The sequence below is a fragment of the Podarcis melisellensis genome, assembly GCF_964234715.1.
Source record: "Podarcis melisellensis genome assembly, chromosome: Z".
NCBI classification, from domain to species: domain Eukaryota; kingdom Metazoa; phylum Chordata; class Lepidosauria; order Squamata; family Lacertidae; genus Podarcis; species Podarcis melisellensis.
The window spans coordinates 39,310,864-39,332,842 of NC_138547.1; the positions used below are offsets into that span (position 1 = coordinate 39,310,864).

The window sequence follows — 21,979 nt, forward strand, 5'->3', positions numbered from 1 at the left end:
TAGACCAACTAGGAAATCTTACACCACTGAGGCATTCCTGATAATGATTTATTACTACTAGTACTTCCAATTTTATTATCACCACCACCAAGAAAAATAAGTTTTGGGTGATTGTTGTTTCACAATATCTAGGATAGCAATATTTAATTGGTTCAACTGATAGACAAATCAACCAACAATTTAGTAAATTAATCAAGGAGGAAATTTTTAATCATTAGGGCCAAGAGCTGAGAACACACTTGTGTTTTTCTAAGGTTATTTTGACCACGTTACTCTAACAGTAAACTACTAATATGAAAAGTGGCATTTCCTTGTTGCAAGGATTAGTAATTTTTATACATTCAGTTGTAAGTCTCTTTCACTTCCTCCAGTCCAAGGGCCATTCAGGACCCACGCTGCAATTTGTTTTGATGGTTTTTAATAACTAATTTTTAGTTTGCTGAAACTCGCCCTGGAACCTGGAGAGACTGCACATGCGCCTCGGGCAAAGGTTTTTAAGTCGCATGGAACCTGGAGAGACATCCGAGTCGATTTGTATAGGATCAGGCTGCCAAGCGCGGCAAAAGTTCTTGAATCGGTTAAAAACACACACACATACCACATGATTTATCGAGCTCTCCTATTGATTTCTGCATGTTTGCGCCTTTCTTTCTTTTTTTTAAAAAAGGAAAGGAGCCACCCAGCTTGGAATCTTGCGCATCGAATAACGCATGGAAAATATACGGGACGACAGGTAGCAAACCCGCCTGCAACCCAACCGTGGCGAAACAGGAAGGTTCTCCTCTCCCCCTGCCCACATTTTATAGCAGGCTGGTCTGGTTGGTTTGTCTCTCCAGTTTGCGCAAGCGCCACAGACCGGCTCTGGTGGTTGGAGGGAGCCGCTGCTGTTGCCCGGAGCATGAACCTCGAGCAGCGCAGGAGGATGTGCCGCGGCCGGTAGCTCCCGCCGGACACCTTGCATTGAGGGCCCGCCACTATGCGCCAGGCCTTGACTCAGCCGCGCCCCAGCGCGATCCCCCTCTCCGATTCTGTGGGTGAGGCGCCTCTTCGCCGAGGGGAAAGGAAAGGAGGGTGTGGATTTGGGGAAGGGGCGCCCATAGCAAGTGGGGCAGGAGCGCGCGCGGGAACGGGGTGTAACTGAGTGTCGCCTTTTGCGCAACACTCTTTGGGTCCTTTTTTTTTTCTTTTTTGCAAAAACCAGAGTCGGGGGTGGGTGGGTATTGGGTCGTTTGGGGAAGTCCTGATCGCCTGGACATGCAGCACGCGCCCCAGGCCCGCTCCTCTCTCTCAACCTGCAGCCGTGTCGCTTGCATTGCAGCTCAAGGCCAGAAATAATTTTTTTTTTAAAGCTTGCAACGGGAGTGGAGGAGGCCCCGGGTGAAAGGCGAGCCTTGCTGTTTTCCACATGCCTGAGCAGAGAAGCTTGGGACCGTTTCTATTTAAAATCGCCACTGCTTGTTTGTTTTTAATAAGGGAGGGGGGTTGTATGGAGGAGGCTTAGGTTATTGCTGTTTGGAGACCCTTGGTTTGTATCACTTGGCTTCCTTTGGTCTGGAGGCCACGGGGCTGTTTCCCCCCACTGATTGAGTGGCCTTGTGTTATTAGAGGATTTAATTTGCCCTATTGGTGAGTAGGCTGAATGTGTGGTCACCGGGCTGCTGCTCCATTCATTTATTGGAGCAAGGCCTGCAACTCAGTGGGAGAGCATCCCCACTGGGAAGGTCCCAGGGAACCCCAAGGCAGTGCTGCAAAACACTCCTACCTGGAGGGTTGCTGCCAGCCAGCGTAGACCAGCCTTCCTCAGCCCCTGTTAGGTGGGCTTCATGTAAAACAAGGTGGAGGAGAGCCTTAACTCAGTACAACTTGTGCTTTCCACGCAAAAGAGCCTCAATTCAGCCTTGGCATTTGCTTGTAGGTCTGGGAAATACTCCTGCCTGGATAACTGCTGCAGTCAGTGTAGACCAGCCTTTCCCAACCTTTACTGGTTGAGGCTGGTGGGAGCTTTGGTCTAAGGGTCTAGAGGGGAGCAGGTTGGGAAAGGCAGGAGTGACCTACATGGAGCAGTGGTTTGAATCTCTCATACGTACCTTCCTATGTCCTTGTTATTTATTTCAAACGCCCATCATCCCTGACCGTTGGTCCTGCTGGCTGGTGCTAAGAGGAGTTGGAGCCCAGGAACATCTTGAGGGCCACCATTTCCCCATCCCGGTTGCATAGGATTGTGCTAAGAGAATTTCTGCAATATTGATATAACAAGATGCAGAAATAATACGATATATCACAAGCTTTTGAATATAGAAGCCTCATTGCTGGGCAGAACTTGACAATTCCTTAAAGTTAGGGAGGCAGATTTCCTGGGGACAGATTGAGTGGGCCAACTGCCAGTAATGCACCTTGGGATCTTAGATTTTAGTGGTGCCCTGTGCGATGCCAAATTCAGCACCAAATTCATGCCAAACTTATTGCACCCTTAACTGTATTCTAAATCATAGCTGTGGCACCCCCAAGGCTCTGCACCCAGTATGACCAAACCAGTCACGCTCCCCCAAATCCTTTGCAACTGCCCTGCTTCTCCCCCCCCCCCACCGCCTGTTCATTTGCCCTCTCCCTCTGGACCCAGTCTGTATCTCTGGGCATAAAGAAATAGCAAGGCAAGCAAAACCTTATGTTAGAAACATAGGGAGTTGTCTTATACTGAGTCAGACCATTGGGTCCACTTAGCTCAGTATGTCTACGCTGGCAGCAGCTCCCCACCGTTTCAGAGAGGGCTTCTCCCAGTCCTACCTGCAGATGCCAGGGCTTGAACATGGGACATTCTGTATGCAAAGCAGATACTCTGCCACTGAGTGATGGACCTGTCCTTGCTTTTGGAAATGCTTGTGCACTTAGAGAACAGCAGAAGAACAGGGAGCTGCTGCAGCAACAGCAAGGAGTTGGCTCAGGGTCGGGGAAGAGATTCAAGGGTCAGCAGCTGCCCCTCTGATGTGTGGTCTTAAGGCAGATGCCCTACCATGCCAACTTCTGATGCCAGTTGTGGGAACAGGACAGACATATTGCAGAAGAGAAGGGTTTTTTAAAGAAAGAAAGAAAATGAAGGAAAAGAAAGAAGTCATATTGGATATTAACAAATCGAATCCGCTGTTCAGAGTTAACTTGCTGCTAATCTGGTTGTGTTCTTCCTCCTCTCTTAACAAATTAACTGAATGAGGTTTTTTCTTGCCATGGGTTTTCTTATTTGCCACACCCTGTTCGTTAAACCACAGAGCCTAGGGCTTACCAATCAGAAGGTCGGTGGTTCGAATCCCTACGATGGGGTGAGCTCCTGTTGCTCGGTCCCTGCTCCTGCCAACCTAGCAGTTCGAAAGCACGTCAGAGTGCAAGTAGATAAATAGGTACCGCTCCGGCAGGAAGGTAAATGGTGTTTCCGTGCGCTGCTCTGGTTCGCCAGATGCGGCTTAGTCATGCTGGCCACATGACCCGGAAGCTGAACACCGGCTCCCTCGGCCAATAAAGTGAGATGAGCACCACAACCCTAGAGTCGGCCACGACTGGACCTAATGGTCAGAGGTCTCTTTACCCTTTACCTATTGGAGAAGGTGAGGCACTACTTGCTGCTTACAAATGTGAATTCATATCCCTTTTCTCAAAGATCAGCAAGAGCATTCCCCACATTTAATGTACTTAGCCTTGATAGCACAACTGGTGTAGTCACATCAGAAAGGAGTAAATCTTCAGACTTAGAGATGCCACAGGAGAGGGGGCGTGAAATGTGAAATGCAAAGTCTTTTCACATGAGCTTGGAAGCCTGTGCCAGCGCATGTGTGTGTCGCTCAACTGAATGCTGGGCAGGACCCCTTGAAGCAGGTTCAAGATGTGGAACTGGTTAGGACCCTGAGTCCATTCTTTGAGGGAGGGTATGCCTCATTATTTGGTGCTTTGCAATGTGATTTAGGTTTCTTAACTGGGAGCATAAGAATATAAGGAGAGACAGCTGGATCAGGCCAATAGCCCACCTCCTGTTCTCACAGTGGCCAACCAGATGTCTATGAGGAGCCAAATTGCAGGACCCGAGAACAAGAGCACTCTCCCCTCTTTCAGTTTTCAGGGCTGAAGAAGCATTTCTTCATTTGACCATGAAGGCAGAACATAGCCCTCATGGCTAGTAGCCATGGATAGTCTTAGCCTCCAATAATTTTTCTAATCCTCTTCTGTGAGGATTATGCCAGTGAGATGGGCCTTTATGAACTACAGGACCTCTGTGGTGTGTATTTGGCCAGCCAGCCATTAATACACTCAGGAGGTCACTGGTTTGAGTCCCTCAATGGGCAAAGCATTGCTTCTCTCTGCCGCCTTGGAGGGAAAGTGATATATCTCAGTGGCAGAGCATTTGTTTTGCACACAGAAGAGCCCCAGGTTCAATCCTCAGCACCTCCAAGTAGGGCTGAGAACATATAAGGCAGCTTCCTATTCTCTTATGTAGAGGGTAGTGCTAGATCTAATGTTGTGGTAGGGTACATTTTAGTTGAGTGTTGGGTGAAACTTTTTGACAGAGCAACTACGAAATGATCTATCTAGAGCAGGGATGGCGAACATCAGACCGATGACTGGCCCTCTGGTTTCTCCCAGGCCACACGCCCCTTGCTTGCCCTCCTGGAATACTTTTGCCTGGCTGGAATGTGTCCTGGAACTCGAACCGTGTTTCTTGTTTGCCCAGGTGAAGGCTAGAGTGTAGATTCAGGGCACTTGGTCTGTCCAGTTTTGCCTCTGGCTCTGCCCTCCTCTGGACTGCCCTCCTCACATAGTTAGGGAATATGTCCCTCAGGATGAGAAAGTTTCCCCACCTCTGATCTAGGGGGCTGGTGGGCTGTGCTTCACAAGAGATTTTTCAAGAACGGGCAGCCACCCATTGGGAGTCTGTTCTGGATTTCCTGCACCGAGTTGGGAAGTCAGGATTTTAGGAAGGTGACGCAAACCTGCACAATTTGTGACTCGCCAACCTGAATACAGCCTACTGGCCACATGTAGTCACCCGCTAAGTTCTTGACAATTCCCCTTATTTTTGCCTTTCTTGGCATGCTTGTTTCTCAAGCCTTTGGTGGGGGGATGGGTTGATTTGGGCCATTATTTAAATCACTAAGGGAAAATGCAGGTTTAAATGAAGTTTCAAAATGTCTACTTCAAAGTTATGTGAAGATGATTATGACTGAATACAGCCTTTCTTTTGCCAAAGATCATAATCCCACACCTCTTGTGATAGAGCCCACAAGGCTTTTGCACTTCAAAAGAAAAAAAATTAGGCAGGGGAACAGCAATAAAATTAAGGAGCTCTATTTTGGTTCGTTGTACATATGCAAGGACACTAGGAAAGATCGTTTCCTGGAAAACCAATGGCAAAGTCCTACTTAATGTTATTTGTATGCTACCTTTCCACAATTCAAACCATGTTCAAGGTAGCCTACAGCATTAAAGCAATATGTAACTACAACATAATAAAAGCAGTCATAAACAATGAATAAAACATTTAAAATACTGCAGTGTCTTATACGTAGGGCTGCCTCTGAAAATTGAGCTGGTGCAGAATTCTGCAGCCAGGTTGCTCACTGGCACAGGTCGGTTTGAGCATATTCTACCAATTCTGGCCCAACAGCAGTGTTTCTGGGTCCAATTCACAGCACTGTTTTTTAACTACAAAGCCTTAAACGGCTCAGGACCGCAGTACTTCAAGGACGCCCTTTCCCCATATGAACCAGTTCGATTCCTGCAATCATTCGCCGAGGCCCTTCTTTGTGTGCCTCCTCCATGAGAGGTCCAGAGTGTGCCAACACAAGAACTTTTCTGCAGTAGTTTGTGGAATGCTCTCCCCAGGGAAGTTCGCCTGGCACCTTCATTATACACCTTTAGGTGCCAGGCAAAAACGTTCCTAAACAAGCCTTTGGGCTGATTAATATCTTATGCCCCCTTTTAAGGGGTTTGTGGACAGCATGGGGGAGGGAGGTTTCAGTTTTTTTAATTATGTGTTTTGTGTTTTTATCTTGTATTTTTATGCTGTGAGTTGCCTTGAGTTCTACAAATGAAGGGCAGTATGCAAAGTTAATAAAAAATAAATAAATGAAGATACACAAACAAGCAGAACAATTTCCACATAAATCTCAACAAGATATAAAAACTACGAGCAACAATCCTCCAGCAAACTACACCCCAACACAAGAGTCTGTTCAGCAGCCTCAGCTTTTGTAACTGGAGTCAGTCAGGGCCCTGCCCTCCCAGGCCAGGTAGAAAAAGCCTGTAAGGCAGGGAGCAGGTCTTCCAGGACTCACAGCCAATATGTTCTCTCTGAAGGAAGTCCCACGTTTATTTATATTTGCGGCATTTAATGCCGTAACCCCTAATCCTGGGACCTTGCAGTGTTCAATGGAGGTCTCTCTCAAGTTAAATTATCAGCAACCCTTCTTGGGGCACTCCCAGCTGGAGGATACGCAGCCCCTTTGCAGACTCACAGGATGAGTCCCTTGCTCCACTTCCCCAGCTTTGCAGAAGTCAAAGAAAGGAAAATAGCATGATAACATTTAAAGAACCTAGGCAGCTGCTCTAGAGAGGTAGAGTAAGCCACATTAGCAACCTGCATAACCCTTCCTTTGAGAATAGCTTCCCGCCGGGCGCGACGACTCTTCAAGCTGCTTTTGAAGAAGGAATCATTACCTAACACTTGGAGCTAACCAAGGTCCTGTTTTTCTTCGCTATCTATGCAAAGAGTGCTTGCTTGTGGCTAGACTTTAGCTGCTTGATGTGATCTTGTCTGTTGTGATTTGACCTGCTTAACCGGACTGGGCTTTACCTGCCCTGACTTGACTTCCCTAGATGCTCCCCTGTAAACACCAAACACTCCCAGAACAGAATTCTTAAGCCCAGAATTTTCTAGAGGCAAGAGTTGGTGATTACTGGACAACACCTACTCTCTGCAGAAAATGGGATGTAAATGGCCCCGTTCTTTTGCTGACGGATTAAATATTCATAGTCTGCAAACAATCAATGCAATATACATGACTTATGACATATTTAGAGTCGTTTGACTTCAAACGCCCAGCAATGTGGGATGGAACATTTTCTGCTGCTGTATTTTTCCAAAGAGAGTTCTCAGAATCAAGTGCTTCATAAAATTAATAAGTAACATAATGGCTGTGGGCAGACAATCAGATCTCTGCTTAATAAGCCGAGACAGGAATGAGCCTCTTAGTTAACGGCTTGCAAACAATGGTGTTTGATCTGGAAACTGCCATTACTGCAGAATGCAGCAGCTGGGTTACTGAGACCTTGTCAGCACATAACACCTCTGCTTAAAGACCTGTGCTAGTTGCTGCACATTTGTTACCAGGCCAAATTCAAAGTATTAATATTATTATATAAAGCCCTTAACAGCTTGGGGCCTGTTTACTGCAGAAATCACCTTACCCTGTATGTGCCTACTCAATTGCATCAATCTGTGGAACTGGCTCTGTTTACAGGTGCCACATAATATTAATTCCACCCTTGTAAAAAACAAAAAAAAGTCTTTTAGTGGAGCAGTGTCTACACTTTGGAACTCCCTGCTTAAGGACATTAGGCTAGTACCTTTGCTGCACTCTTCTTGGTGCCTGCTAAAAACATTTTTCTGTGGTCAAGCCTGTCCAGACATGTAAAAGGAAATGTGCTTTAACCTGTTTTTAGCTTATTGTTGGTTTTAATTATATTTGGGATTTTTCAGTTCCTGTTTTTTTTTTTAAACTGTCTTCTGTTGATAATTTTAATGCTTGTTTTATTTTATTTTTTGTAAACTGCTTAGAGGCTCTGTTTACAACCAAGTACCCTACAAATTCTATTAAATAAATAACAATAAAACAAGCAAGCCAAGGGATGGGTGCTGACGTTATACCATGGTTTCATATTCCCACTCATTTGGAAGACCATGGACATAATGGTTCCTTGCTTGCACAAAGGGAAGAGCAGAGCACCTGTGTCTAGACACATGGAGCATGTTCATATCCTGGCTGAGATTTGATCATCTGAATGCTGCCAGTGAAAAATGCAGGTCAGGTCAAATTGGGCAACTAGAGTAGATACACTACATCTTGACAGATCTAATATCAGAATGGTTATTAACTTTTTAAGGTGACTTTCTCTAGAAAGCACACAAACTCTTTGGAATTCCCCATCCTGTTGCTCGTAGGACAGGTGCCATCTCTATTGTCTTTTTGGCAGCTTTTAAAGACCTTCCTTTTCCAACAAGACTTTTAACTGAACACTTTTTATCCCAGTTGGCTCTGTGTTGGTTTTGATATTGTTTTTATATGTGTAATTGTTCTCTCCCCCCCCCCCACTGTTGGTGTTCTCATTGTTAAATCGCTTTATGGTATTTTGTAGGAAGCAATTAATACATGGAATGGAATGGAATAAATAATATTCATGCACACAGCTCTTCAGGCATTCTAAAAATCAGTATACCACTTCTCAGCACCTCGTGATGAACAGGAAGTGTAAGGTTTTGGGTTGTCCTGTCTTAAAATGATTATAAATATCAGAATAAAAATAATTTCCAAGTTAAGCCTCAAATTGGTTTGGATGTAACATTTAAACCACACTGTGGTGGTGCTTTATTGATTCTTTTGCCTAATCAAATATTTCTGTTCAGCTAAGTTATGATTATTTCAATAACTTGAAAAATATATATACTGTATACAGCATGTAAGATTAACATGGCATCCTTAAAAAAAAATGCTAAACTAAATTGCCTTGAGTTTAGGGCAGTGGGATTCTTCCATTTCAAAATGTTCTGCATGAACACCACTGCAAAAGTCAGCTTTTATTCTAGTTTTTGCCCGGTTCATTCAACAGACTTTTAACTTGGTTTATTTCACAGAGGGCCACAGATTCAGTTTTAGGAGACCTTAAGTGCAGACATTAACTTTTGTTGTTGTTAAATTCAGATTTTGTTTTTTAAACCAGGGTATTTTAAAAAGATGCCTAACAGAATTTTCTTTTTTGAAATTGGGTTTGTTTATTTATTTATTTAAAAATAATGATTAACCTGCCCTGTCTGATAGATTAATTAGTTTGGCGGGTTATAAACTAGGCTGGCTTGCTGAAAACTGAGCACGTACCATTGCTCCTGGTATTTTGCAAAGTGTCCTTGAGAAGCTATTGATGTCAGGAAGGTGATTCGAGATTTGTTTGTTTTTGTGCTGGAATCGGATTAGGGCCATAACTTGCGTCCTTAGTTCAACTCTTGGAACTGCCTTGGTGAGGATTTGCAAGTGTGCCAGCCTTTTATATATTTCTATAGGGTTGAATCTTTTCTGAGTCACAATGCAAGCAGAACTTCTGCTTGCACTACAGATCTTTACCAACTTTGCATGGTTCCCAAATCTTTTCTAGAGGGTTGGGATAACCCAGGGCAAATCGGGGGATGGGGTGATGTGGGTGGAAGAGGAAGAAGGGGCACACTGTTCCCTGAGCAAAAGTAATTCTGTTTGTGCAATGACTTAGGCTACAATCACAACAACATCTATGTTATGTACTAAGCTTAGATCCTAGAAGAATAGGCAGGTAGGATCCTAGAATGCAACAACCTGATTGGCTTGCAGGAGCAGCCCAATCAGACCCCAGGAGGACGTTTATCAGCCTATTAGGCCGGTAGGATACTAGGATGCAACCATTGATTGGCCTGCAGCAGCCGCCCAATCAGGCTCCAGGAGGGAAACATAATCAACCAATCAGACAGTTCTCATTGTGTAAATAATGTATATAAAGCCTGAGGCGGGGCGGGTGGGGGATTCAATCACTGTTCCTATGAGCTAAAATAAAGAGCATGAAATTACTACTGGACTCTGAATATATTTCAATTTAAAACTCTGTAGTACCACTTTTAGCCAGTAATAGCTTCCCACAAAGAATCCTGGGTACTGTAGTTTGCTAAAGGTGCTGGAAGTTGTTAGGAGGCCCCTAATACCCTACTGGCACTATAATTTCCCAGAGTGCTTTTAACAATCAATCCCTCTTCACAGGGAACTCTGGGAATTGGGACTGGTAGAAATAGCTTTCAGCATGCTTATCAAACCACAGCTCCCAAAATTCTTTGGGGGAAAGTCATGACTGTTTAAAGTGGAATCATAGTGTTTTAAACATATTATGCGAATGGGGGATTCTCTCTTCTGGGAATTAAGAGCTTCCTGCTTCTCCTGTTGTAATACCCTGGGAACAATATGTCCAATAAAACATTGCCCTCATGGACAACATTCTGGGGCCACATGCCAGTACTGGGCAGGGCCAGAGGCAAAAAGGTGGGAGGGGGCAACATATGTGGCTTTTAGCTTTGTATAGCCACAGAGAAGCCAGTGGTTTCTGTACCCCCTCATCTATCCATTCTCCATCCAGGCAAACACTTCAAGGACACCTTCCAAGCAGGTGTGTAGCCAGCGAGATGTGTGGTCCAGGGAGAAGGCATGTGCTGGGAAGAGTCTTGAGGTCCAGATGGAGAAGCTTGGAAGGCTGCATTCGAATGTAGTTCAATCCTCCTTGGACAATATTGCCTCCCACCCACACAGGTCATCTTTGACAGGTGGGCAGGACCACCCACCTGCCAGTCACCCAACAACATTGTGATGTCAGATGATCGACAGGTGGCCAAAACATTTTCCCACCCCTGGGCTAGACAGGTGGACCAATAGCCTGGCCTGCTCTAAGGCAGCTTCCTATGTTCTTGATATGGTATCTCATGATACCACCAAGAGAACTGAAACTGAATATGATGCATATGGGGAGAGGGTATGCTTTGCTACTCAACGCTGATGGAATTAGCACATTTTTTGCATATGTATATATGTGTGTGTTTTAGGGTCTTTCAATAGAAGAAAAAGAAATTCCCTCTACGTAACGGTGACTCTTCTCATTGTGTCTCTGTTAATTCTTACGGTTGGTCTTGCTGCCACGACAAGAACGCAAAATGTGACTGTTGGAGGTTATTACCCAGGGGTTATTGTAAGTATAGAACTCCTAGGTAGGTCAAGAAGCTGTGTTGCTCCCGCCCAAGTCCCCACAAACCTTCCAAATTTATTAGAATGTCTTAAGTGTTAATCTCTGCTCATTTGCTTTCTGCCTTCATTGAATGTTTTGTTTCCTTGAGACTTTCCAGATTTTGTTGGAATGCAGCTTCCATCCTTCCTCACCATTGGCCATGCTGGATGGAGCTGGTGGCCTCAAAGTCCAACATCCTATGGAGGGTCATGAGTTCCTTACTTCTGCCTTAAAATATGGGGGTGGGGGCCTGGTCCACACATACATGTTTATCACTGGGTGACTGCAACACAATTACTTGCATGTGTGGGCATAACACCCTTGAGCCAATGGCTTCCATATGGAGTCACATTCAGTGGCAAATCATTTGGGACTGGTTCACACATAAGTATCTACCTCTGATAAGGGGAGTGAAGGAGCTGTGGCCCTCCAGATGTTGTGGGGCTCCAGCTTCTGTCATCCCTAGCCAACAAGGTCAGTGTTCAGTGACAATGAGAATTCAGTAACATCTGGAGGGTCTGTCTCTGCTCTACAGATTGCTGTTCACTTGTTGGCTCGTAGCTGAATGTCTGACCTGACTCCGCTGGGTAGTGTTGGGAGTGAAGTGATATGGATGTTCTGTCTGTGGTGTTAGGCTTGTGGTGGCTCACTTATGTATGCAAAGGTCCCCTTGGTTATCCAGTGAGAAACATGTGCCCCTGAACAAGTCCATGGTCTGTCACTTAGTTCTTGATCCACCAAACATGTGAGCCACCCCCATTGCCAATGTGTTTCACTCAACTTCATATGAAAGTTGTCTCTGTGGCTGTTTAACTGAGGGCTCACACCTGCAGCCTAGTGCCACACCACACATGCAAGTGTGAACTAGTGTTATGATCATACCTGGAACTAATGGTGAGAACTGGGTATTTCTGCTAGTCTCCCAATGACTTCCATTGGTGGTGAGTAGATCGACACCAGTAGATCAAAAAGGGACCACCATGGAAAAAGCCTCTATGTGCCTGTGCTGTGGGTTTCAGATGTGCAGTGATTGCATGCTCAACTCCTTCCAAAACTGCAACATCAATGCAGAGGAAAGTTCACGCGGGGCTACTGGCCGGTCTTCTGAAACAGGAAAATGCAGAAATGCCTCTAAACCCGTGTCTACAATTGCACCAAGGTGTGATTCATAATTAACTGCTGCAGGCTCATCTGCCATATTTATGCCCCATCTCACTTAATGAGGTACATAAAATAATGGAGGCTACATAAATGGTTCCAATCACTTGGAGGAAACGTAGCTGGAAGCTGCATTTGGCTGTAGCTAACTGGCAGGCCAGCACCCATTTGGAGGCATTCAGCTCCCCTTCACATGCTACAAGCGCCCCACAAACAAGTCTTAAATCTGCTGCTGTTATGTGTGAGCTATTCCTCTGATGTCACACTGAGGACACAAGACAGTGGCCTGGTACATCCATGCATGAAGCAGCCTCCATTGCTCAGCCCTTAAGTACTGTGACCTTGGTGCTTTACAGCTGAACATGTGAACCAATCCCATGAAAACATGTTGGATTTGTGTGGTGTGGGGTGCTGCAAAAATTTCTGATTCTGGTATTAAATCTCTATGCTGAACTGTTTGTCCGTGTTTGCCTTTGATGTTGCATGTCCTGTACTATGCATGTCTCTATGCATGTCACAGAATGCCTTGCTGCTGAACTTATATCTGCTGATTTTGTAGCCCATCTCTGCCATCTGGATTTGTTTTTAGCGAGCTGGCTCAGAATGCAAAGTGTCCTGAGATAGCTTAGTACATATGAGAACTCAGAAAGCCAATGTTGGATTTGCCCAGTGCATGCTTAAGATAGTTGGGTCTTTGCAATGTCCTACCCCTGCTCTATATCTTTTCTGTATCTCTTCTGGGTAGAATACACCAACCCTTTTCAGAAGGGATCTTCATTCTGCTCTTATAATACTGTATTGAAACACTTTCTGCTCTCATTTTTCTCATCAGAATGTTGGAAAGTGATCCCGTCAAAAGGGCAGAGTCAGAATATCTACTACTCTGGCCCCTTAAATGTCAGTCCATGCAATCTTGGCTGCAGGATAATGTAGGTGCGCTGCGCAGCAAATACTCTCATTTCAGCTGGAATGATTCAAAATGTCAGTACATGGTACAAGACTGTGGACATTTCCACTCTGATCTCTAGGTTGCAGAAAGAAACCATCAAGCTAGCAAGTGTTTCTTAGCTTAGCACACTTTGGGTTGGTTCACACATGCATTGCCTTATTTCTCACAGTTAAATGTGTAATTGTTTCCATTAGCAGACCATTTGCGCTTTGTTATGTTATCTCCCTGGCATGTAAACCTCTAATGTCTTGTTCACACATGCAAGCCTAATGCTGCAATCCTAATGTACCAGTATATATGAATTGGCATTTCAGAGAGAGTGTAAGCTGATTTTGTAGCCTGGTAGTGACATCAGAACTTTAGGTTGGCACACTTAAAATGGGTTAAGGCACTCTGTCAACCTAGCACAAGAAACCCACTTAAAAATAAAAACATAACATTTTTGTCATTTGGAAAGCGATGAGGAAATGCATTTAAAAGTGTGGGATGAACAAATGACTAGTGGGAAGATGTGTAAACACCCCACAAGGAATTCAGGATGAATGCCCATTGTCTTAAAACAATAATTATAACAATAATCATAATTTGTCCCACAAACAAATTGGAATGACTGGTAAGTAAATACCAGATATAGGGCCATTCCAGACATTCTGTTTATTGAGCATTCATGATTATTTGGGCTCATGAAGGTGCTGAGGCAGTTACACATCATCCCATTTGCACCTGCAAAAGTTTCAGTTTCAACTGGTGCATGAACTGTGGCTTCCTGCTGAAGTCCTGTAATTTTTCATACCACAAATGCTCCTTTGTCCCGTTTCTGTTGCGCAGGTGTAGCGCAGGTGTGCCCCTCCACATGGCAGTAATGTGGTCATGTTGGGGAAGCATCAAAGAACTACCAAAGCATAATGATGTTGGGGAGGTCCAGTCAGAATCCATCACCAGTGCATGATAATTGACATGTTGCAAAATGCATTCATGGGTGACTGGAGGTGCCCTTGGTCTAACCACCATGTAAGCATTCTGCATGCAAATAAAGATGAATGCTCAAAGAGGTTCTCAGGAGGCGCCATATGTGGGTATCTGTGCTTTTGCTACCTGCTTAGGTCTCGTTCCCATGCTAACCATGCATATGAACCAGCCCCTACTGTAATCAGTACTCTACCGAATAAACTGATGCATTAAATCAAGGATAGGAACTCTGTGGCGTTTCAGATGTTGCTTCCCTCAACGCTAACCATGAGGCATTCCAGCTGAGGCTTGGAGAACTACAGATTCCTGACCCCTGTGTTAAACAGCTGTATTACACAACACCTTGTTTAATTCCTTTATAATATTATCTGTTAGTACTCTAAAGTCCACTGTTACTTCCTGCCAGTGTTTAATAAAATCATAGAAACAGATCTGGAAGTTATCCCATCCAGTTTTAAGGATCTTTCATGTACAGTGGTACCTCTGGTTGCGAACGGGATCCATTCCGGAGGCCCGTTCGCAACCTGAAAAAATGCAACCCACGCCTGCGCACGCACGGGTCAAGATTTCTGCTTCCGCGAATGAGCATGATGTCATTTTGCACGTCTGTGCATGCATGAGCGGTGAAACCTGGAAGTAACCCTTTCCGGTATTTCCGGGTCACGCGGGACGCAACCTGAAGCAAACGTAACATGAGGTATGTCTGTACTATAACACTTCCACAGCTTACAGCTGGGAAGAGGAACCTGTGACATCCCAGATGTTGCTGGACTTGCAACTCCCATCAGCCCTAGTCATCCTGCCCAGTGCTTAGGGATGACAGGAGCTCAGTGCTTAGGGATGACCGCAACATCTGGAGGACAACAGATTCTCCACTCCTGCCATACAGTGAGCCACCATTCTGTCACATCCTAGCATGATTGGGCAACTTAACGCTGGAAGGAGTTGTGCACAGATAGAAGCAACTTCATTCTCAGTTGATTGACTCCCGACCCCTGCAGCTGGAACCACTAGGAGTAAACTTAGTATACAAGTACATCTCATTTTCCTCCCTGCCACATCTGCTACTGTTGGGGAAGGGAGGTGCCGCATTTGAGAACATTTGCAACAGAGAAAAATAAAACCACCCCTTGACACAGGGTTACCCTGCCCTTAATAACGCTTCGCTCCTTCAATCATGTCCCCTCTGTCATCCATCATGGGCTTTTTGCTAATTTATTCCATTAAGAGCATTTTGGCACTTATACGCTCTGGTGGATGGACAGCTCACTAAGCAACCACTATGACCGGCAAATGACCCAGGTTATGGGTAATTAGATGCACAGGCAGATGGAATCCATATCTGGATTCAGTGCTCTCTGATCAAGGATGATGTGCTAGTACAAGGGTGAGAATAATGGTTGCATAACCTGATGTCCTATGCAACAGTTTTGCTAGCAGAAGCTTGTTATGCAACAGGATGTATTGGGGCAACAGCAGTCTATTCTGTGATCAGCCATGAGAACCATGCTGGCTTGCTGCACCGTATCATGTGTCAAATATTATGCTCGCGCAACTAGTGCACCACTAATGGACTTGAACTTAGTGCTACATTGAATTCTTCTCCCTGCCCCCATCCATAATCACTAACTATATAGATAGAGGACGACAAGGCAAGGCAGCCCATCACAATTGGGGTGAATAAGCAACTTGCACTAAGACACCTCATGCACTACTCACTGAGCGGAAGGTTGCACCTGTCTACAGGGATCTTGGCCACCCTGAAGTTTTAATTCTCAAGTAGCAGTGGTGTTTACTAATCAGCACATAGTCAGTGCCAGCAGGTTGGTTTACATGTGCACATACGTCATGTGTTTATGCTCATCGAGACACGTGTGAACTGTTTCAGCGAGGAAGCGTTTCTTCCTTGGCTGGTATGAAAACCCTGTCTGTGACAATCAACTAGTGATTGCACATTTATGCATGCAAGTTATTGCTTGATGAGAGGATAGAACGGGATGAACCCATGTTATGATCATATTAGTTTCTGCAAAGAGGTCTGCAGAATCCTCCTCTTCTTTACAACCTCATCCTTTCCTACTCTTGCACCCAGAGGTCAAAGTTGAGAATCAGAAGAGCTGTTTGAGGCAAGCACCTGGCTCTCTTCTGCTGTGTTGCCCCTAATACCTGGCAGGCCTGTCTTTCTGGGTTCCCAGTAAACAGCAGCTTGTGTAGCTGGGCTGATTAAAGCTGTTCTCTTCCTCCTGTGGAAGCAGCATCACGGGTAGCAATAGCTGTTGCTTTGGTGCAGAAAAAAACGCCAAAAATTCTGCCAGTGGTGGGATAGTTTTTATGCTACTGCCAGATCCATCTGATGGCTCTGAGATTGGTGGTGCCTGCCAGCTACATTTATTAAGCAGGTATCATAAGAGATGTATGAATAAGAAGTCCTTGACTCAATTGGAAGTCTGCCTCAGCTGGCTACTCCAGTTATGTCAATCATTTGTAAGACCATTGCTGCATTATTGCTGTCAACCTGCATTAAAAATTATTTTTGCATGCATTTTGCCTAATTTCTAAAAGCTCCTCTTTATTACATGATTTACTTCTACTGGTAAAAATCAGGAATACTGATGCAATATTTTGGTGATTCTGTTTTTTTGTTTTTTTAAATCCTCAGATTTTTAAGGCTTCTGACTGAGTATGTGGTGTGTGGTCTCCCCCCCCCCCCAACCCTGGTTTCTAATTCTGCATCTGTGCTAAATGGTTAAAAGGGATGACTTCTAAAAGATCTAAAACATTTTTTAAAACCTTGCCTTTCAGCTTGGCTTTGGGTCATTTCTTGGAATTATTGGATCAAATTTGATAGAAAATAAAAGGCAAATGGTAAGTTTTTTAACAGTTGTAAAGTTACTGTCATTTTAAGTTAACTGTCATGTTGGCTCAATATTCCTCACACTGACTGGCAGCAGTTCGCCTGGTCCAGGGTCCTTCCCAACCCTACCAGGTGGTACCAGTAACTGAACCCAGGACTCTCTGAGTGCAAAGGGTGTACTCTGTCACTGAGATACATGGATTCACCTAATGCGCATTGGAAGCTACCTTAGACCTCTGATCCCCATCTACCTTGGTAATGTCTGCTCTGACTAGCAGCAGCTCTACAAGGTCTGAAGAGGTAACCACCTATTAACCTGACCCTTTCAACTGGAGGTATTGGGAACGAGACCTAGCTATTCTTTTGCTTGCAAAGCATGTCCTAGACCAAAGTATTTATTTATTAAATGGTTTATATCCTCCCCTCAATAAATATTTCCTGGGTGACTTGCAAGTATTAGAAATACAATGTATAGCAATAAAAATCAACAGCAGATAATAAAAGATAGCAAAAGCATTGAAGCAGAAGCAACCCTTCTCCTAAAAAGCTCAGCATTGCCTCAAGCCAGAGGTTGCCAACAGATTGAACTGTGTGCTTCACTGTTGTTTGCCAAGGTGCCTGCGGACCCCAAAAGGTATGTCACTCCTGCCTCTGGAAGTAACCCTTAAACAAGGCTACCACCTTTCCCCAGATGGATGGGTCTGAGAAGCAGAGAGTATAGCCAGACCCCTAGCCAGGTGGTTACCCCATCAACTCAACTCGGACCAAGTCAGAGCTATCAGTTTCCCATTGCCTCCGTTGGCAACAGTTCCATCAGGCTGCACCTCAGGGGAAAGTGGTCCAGCAGGGCCCTCCCGTCTGCTTCTGTGGGTTAACAACCTCAAGATCAGCCAGGCCAACCCCAAGTCCACTTGCAAATCCCTCTCCCTGCAGCCACGGTGGGGGAAACTCTAGCCCTCCAGATGTTGAGCCGCAACTCCCATCATCCCTGATCATTGGCCATGCTGGCTGGGGTTGATGGAGTCCAGCAGCATCTCAGAAGGCCATAGGTCCCTCACCACTGCTCTATAGGGAGGGGTCTAGAATCCAGACTATGTCATCAACTGCCACAGGCCTGAAGAGGCCGCCATACATAAAAAGATAGACATCTGTGTAACCCCAGTGGTTGTATATATCTCTGCTGGGGTTTTCATTGGCATAAGCAGCTTTTGGAATCCGATCTCTGCTGTTATGTCAAAATAATCAAATAAACGGTCACTTCTAGGCCCCTTCTCTTCCCAGAACTGACTCCTGGAGCTCCACTATATAACTATTTCTCTTATAATAACATTGTGAAACAGCCAGTATCCTGAATCGGCTTGCTTTCCTTCCCTTCTCCCCCCATTTTCCTGACCCACAGCTCTTCTCTTAAACTGTATAAATCACCCGTTGTGATGGAGAAGCAGTAGTTCTATGTAATAATGCAAGTACCTTGGGGCAGGTAATCAGGAAGTAGTCAGGTGGAACAGCAGTGGCCTGGCAGCCCCAGGGGATGCTGCCCCAGTAGTCTTCCTCAGTGGCCGGTTGCCCAGGCTGCAGGAGTCATGCAGGGATCAGCTAATCTTGGTCATTCCGTTCCATCTTGCATTCCAAGTTGTGCTTTCAGAATTCCATTCCTCTGTCTTCTGTCATCAGCTCAAGACACTGGCTCTTTCCTTTTGCCAACCACAGACCTGGGACGATACTTCCAGTCCTAACCCTCCCAAAACTTGGGAGAGTAGCATTTTGCACACATGCCTTGGCAATTGCTGTAGCATTGAGCTGAAGGGAGCATCCATTATTTGTAGTATTACATAGAGCAAGGACTCATGGAAGCCTTTTTTTAAAAAAACTGATTTACTGAGAAAGCTCTGCAGTGATGCAAGCTGCAGTGATGATTGATCAAGAAAACTATGGCTTTGGGACTCGTGAGCCAAAGATATAAAACAAGACTTGAGAATCTTGTAGAGGGGAGTAGATTACCTACATGTCTTTTAAAAAAACGACAACTAAAGAAGGACGAACAGCATTAGAAACTGACCTCTAGAGTAGGTGTGGGGAGCTCTCTGGCCCTGCTGATGTTGTTGAAGTACAACTTCCATCATAGCCAGACTTGGTAGGGTTGATGGGAGTTGTAGTTTAGCAATACTTGGAGGGCCAAAGTTTCTCCTTTCCTGTTCACTAGGTCAAAATGTTGTTACTTATTACTGTAATCTATTTTTGTATGATAATATTAAATAATAGCAATAGCTTTTTCGTGAAAATAAGAAATTGTGTACACATTGAATGTTTATTAATTATTTATTGAGAGGGAGAGTCTTTAAGAATCATATGCATAGATGTATTGTGGTATGTGATTTTTTTTTATATAAAAAAAATTCTGTGATTTTCTTGTCATTTATATCCAAACATTAATATTTTAAAGGATATTTCAGGCAGCAGAAATCTAACCATTCGCTCCTATTAGCAGATTGATCTGGGTTATTAAACTATACAAACCTGCTTAAAAAAGGAACGGGCAGTTGTCAGCCAGCATATCAATAAATCAGCAACTCCAGAAAATATAATCAGGGATAGGGCAAAACCTTGCATGTTTTTTTTAATATAGAAGCAGATGACTCCATGTAGCTTTCTCTTTTCCCACAGCTGGTTGCTTCAATCGTGTTCATCAGCTTTGGCGTCATCGCTGCCTTCTGCTGTGCCATTGTGGATGGTGTGTTTGCTGCCAGGCACATAGTGAGTACCAGCCGACTGGATATGTGATTGTGTTGCCACGTCCACCACGCTTGTGAGCAGGGCTGCATACTGGCACGCCAGAAAGAGCTGTGGGAAAGCACAAAATAAAGGATTTGCATGCAGAATCCAGTTTCTTGGTATTCTCAGCTTTGCTTTTAAAAAGCCAGACACTAGTCCTCATGCCAATGAACATGCCTGAAAGCATGTGGGCATTGCTCAGTGGGGAGTCCAGAGGACCTCATGAGACCTGGCCTATGCATGCAATGGAATGAGTTGTTGGCAGCAGGGGCGCCATCTCTAGTGGGGCCCGAGCATGCACAAAAATTTGGTTGTGGGTGCTCAGCACCCACTGCAGGCCCCCTGATGCAACTTCCGGTGCTTTGCAGAGCAGAGGAAGTCACACCCGAGACCTCGGAGATGCTGTCCAACGCCTAGTGAGGTCTCGGAACCTGGCTTGCGGTGCCACTGGAAGTCAGGTTCTGAGGCCACGGGGCGTCATGACATCACATTTCAACATAATGTCATGAAGTCACATCAGTGTGCTGGCCATCCATAACCTGGGGCCCAAGTCGGTGCCCCTGGTTGGCAGCATGGGGTGTTCGATTTCAGGCTTCAGATGAGGAGGTGCCGATTTTTAGACTTACCTTCTTTTTTTTTTTTTTTTTTTAAATAACCTTACAATTTTTATAAAAAATCCTAAACCTAACACACCATGGAAAAAGGTGATAGCCCAGCCCAGTTTGCTCTGCTGGTTTTCTGTTTGCATGGTGTGTTTTTGTTTTCATTGTAGGGGGAAAGCATTTCAAAATGTGTCTCACACACACACACACACACACACACACACACACACTGAAGTGGTATAGCCTATTTTACCACCTCATTCAGCTACAGGTTTAACATCCCTAGCATTTGGGGGGTGAAGTCAGTGCCTGCTATAGCAGCTTGCCCCTTGCTATGACTAGCAGAATCAAAATAAGTTATGCGAAGTAGCTATAATATCAAGATAAAATGCAAAGTTCTACAGACTCCTATCAGTTTGCATTGAGATGCAGAATCCAACTTTTCTTTGTGTGAGGAAGTCAGCGGAAGTGACCTGGTCACTTCTAGGAACAACAGTCTTTACTCCTTCATGCACTAACTAGAGCTAAACATGCTAGTTATATCAGGCTGCCTCTCTCACATTTTTCAAACCACAAATATTCCATTGCCTTGTTGTTTCTGTGCCACTTTTGTTCTGCTATAACATAAGAGTGTCCCACAAGAGTACTCCAGTATCAGAGGTATCTGTTGCTGGGGAGCACCGATGAGGAGGGTGCTATTACACTCATCTCGTGCTTGGCTGAAGGGCACTGCAGAGGCTTTTCCTGATATTAGCCATTAGGGATGCTGTAATTTGCAATAAAAAGCCCAAACAAAGAGCTTTTCAAAGTGATAGAAAAAGAAGTTAAGAATGGAGGAAGAGAAGATGTATAGATATGTCTTATTGGAAGTGTGCTCCTCTCAGCCAAATCACAAATAATTGCAAGTAACTGCAGAGGGTGCTGAGAATTATTAGAACCCTGTTCCCATCCCAGATCTACACTTCCCAAAGTGGTTTAACAATCAGTGCCTTTTCCCAGTGAGTTGTGGGAGTTGTAGCTCTGTGTGGGAAATAGCAGGGTCTCCCAGCACCCTTAGCAAACTACAGCTCCCAGAATTCTTTGGAGGAAGCCATGGCTGTTTAAAATGGTATTATAGTGCTTAGTAGTGTTATGGGTTGCCATACTTTGAAGAGCAAAAAAACAAAAGAGGACACATTTGCCGACTTCTACTTTCAACTGTGGATCGCTACGGCGACTCTCATTTTACACACTCATGAAAAAGAGGACATGTCCTGGAAAAAGAGGGACATATGTGAACCCTAGCAGCTGCAGATAGCACTTAGGAAGGTGGACTTTGGCCTGATCCTGCAGGCCTGTTCTTATGTTCTTACGTTCTTGTGCACTACTGGGTGTTGTTTTCCTTTGTGTTCCTTTCAATCAGGTGTAGGATGTCTGAAAATATGGTTAATTTGAGTATCTGCCCACTGTTTCAGCAAAAAAAAATATCAGGGTTGATTCACTTCCTCTTTTTTCATTTTTTTTTAAACTCTACTATTTTTCTTACCTTTTTTTTTTAACAGGATCTCAGGCCACTGTATGCAGGACGATGTCACTACTATTCCAAAAGTACAGCTCAGCCAGAGGTATGTAACTGTGCTCCTGCTCCCT

The 21,979-nt window shown here is 44.7% G+C and overlaps 2 protein-coding genes across 3 annotated transcripts in view; one reads left to right on the forward strand and one right to left on the reverse strand.

The window, feature by feature from the left end:
* The window catches only part of ATP1B4 (ATPase Na+/K+ transporting family member beta 4), a 41,781-nt gene extending 23,193 nt beyond the window's left edge, over positions 1-18,588 (reverse strand). The window contains exon 1 of one of the 2 annotated variants that reach the window (XM_081897661.1): positions 18,448-18,588. Coding sequence is in view for 1 of the 2 variants with exons in the window: in XM_081897660.1 (XP_081753786.1) it covers positions 599-635 (37 nt within the window). In the remaining variant the exon portion in view is untranslated. Of the gene's footprint in view, positions 1-598; positions 721-18,447 lie in introns of those variants that run through there. The other variant, XM_081897660.1, reaches the window with a different exon arrangement.
* Positions 866-21,979, forward strand: part of TMEM255A (transmembrane protein 255A) — a 30,138-nt gene continuing 9,024 nt past the window's right edge. The window contains exons 1-5 of the mRNA XM_081897669.1: positions 866-1,034; positions 10,868-11,010; positions 16,925-16,987; positions 19,641-19,730; positions 21,892-21,954. Coding sequence (XP_081753795.1) covers positions 977-1,034; positions 10,868-11,010; positions 16,925-16,987; positions 19,641-19,730; positions 21,892-21,954 — 417 coding nt within the window. The 5' untranslated portion in view covers positions 866-976. The remainder of the gene's footprint in view (positions 1,035-10,867; positions 11,011-16,924; positions 16,988-19,640; positions 19,731-21,891; positions 21,955-21,979) is intronic.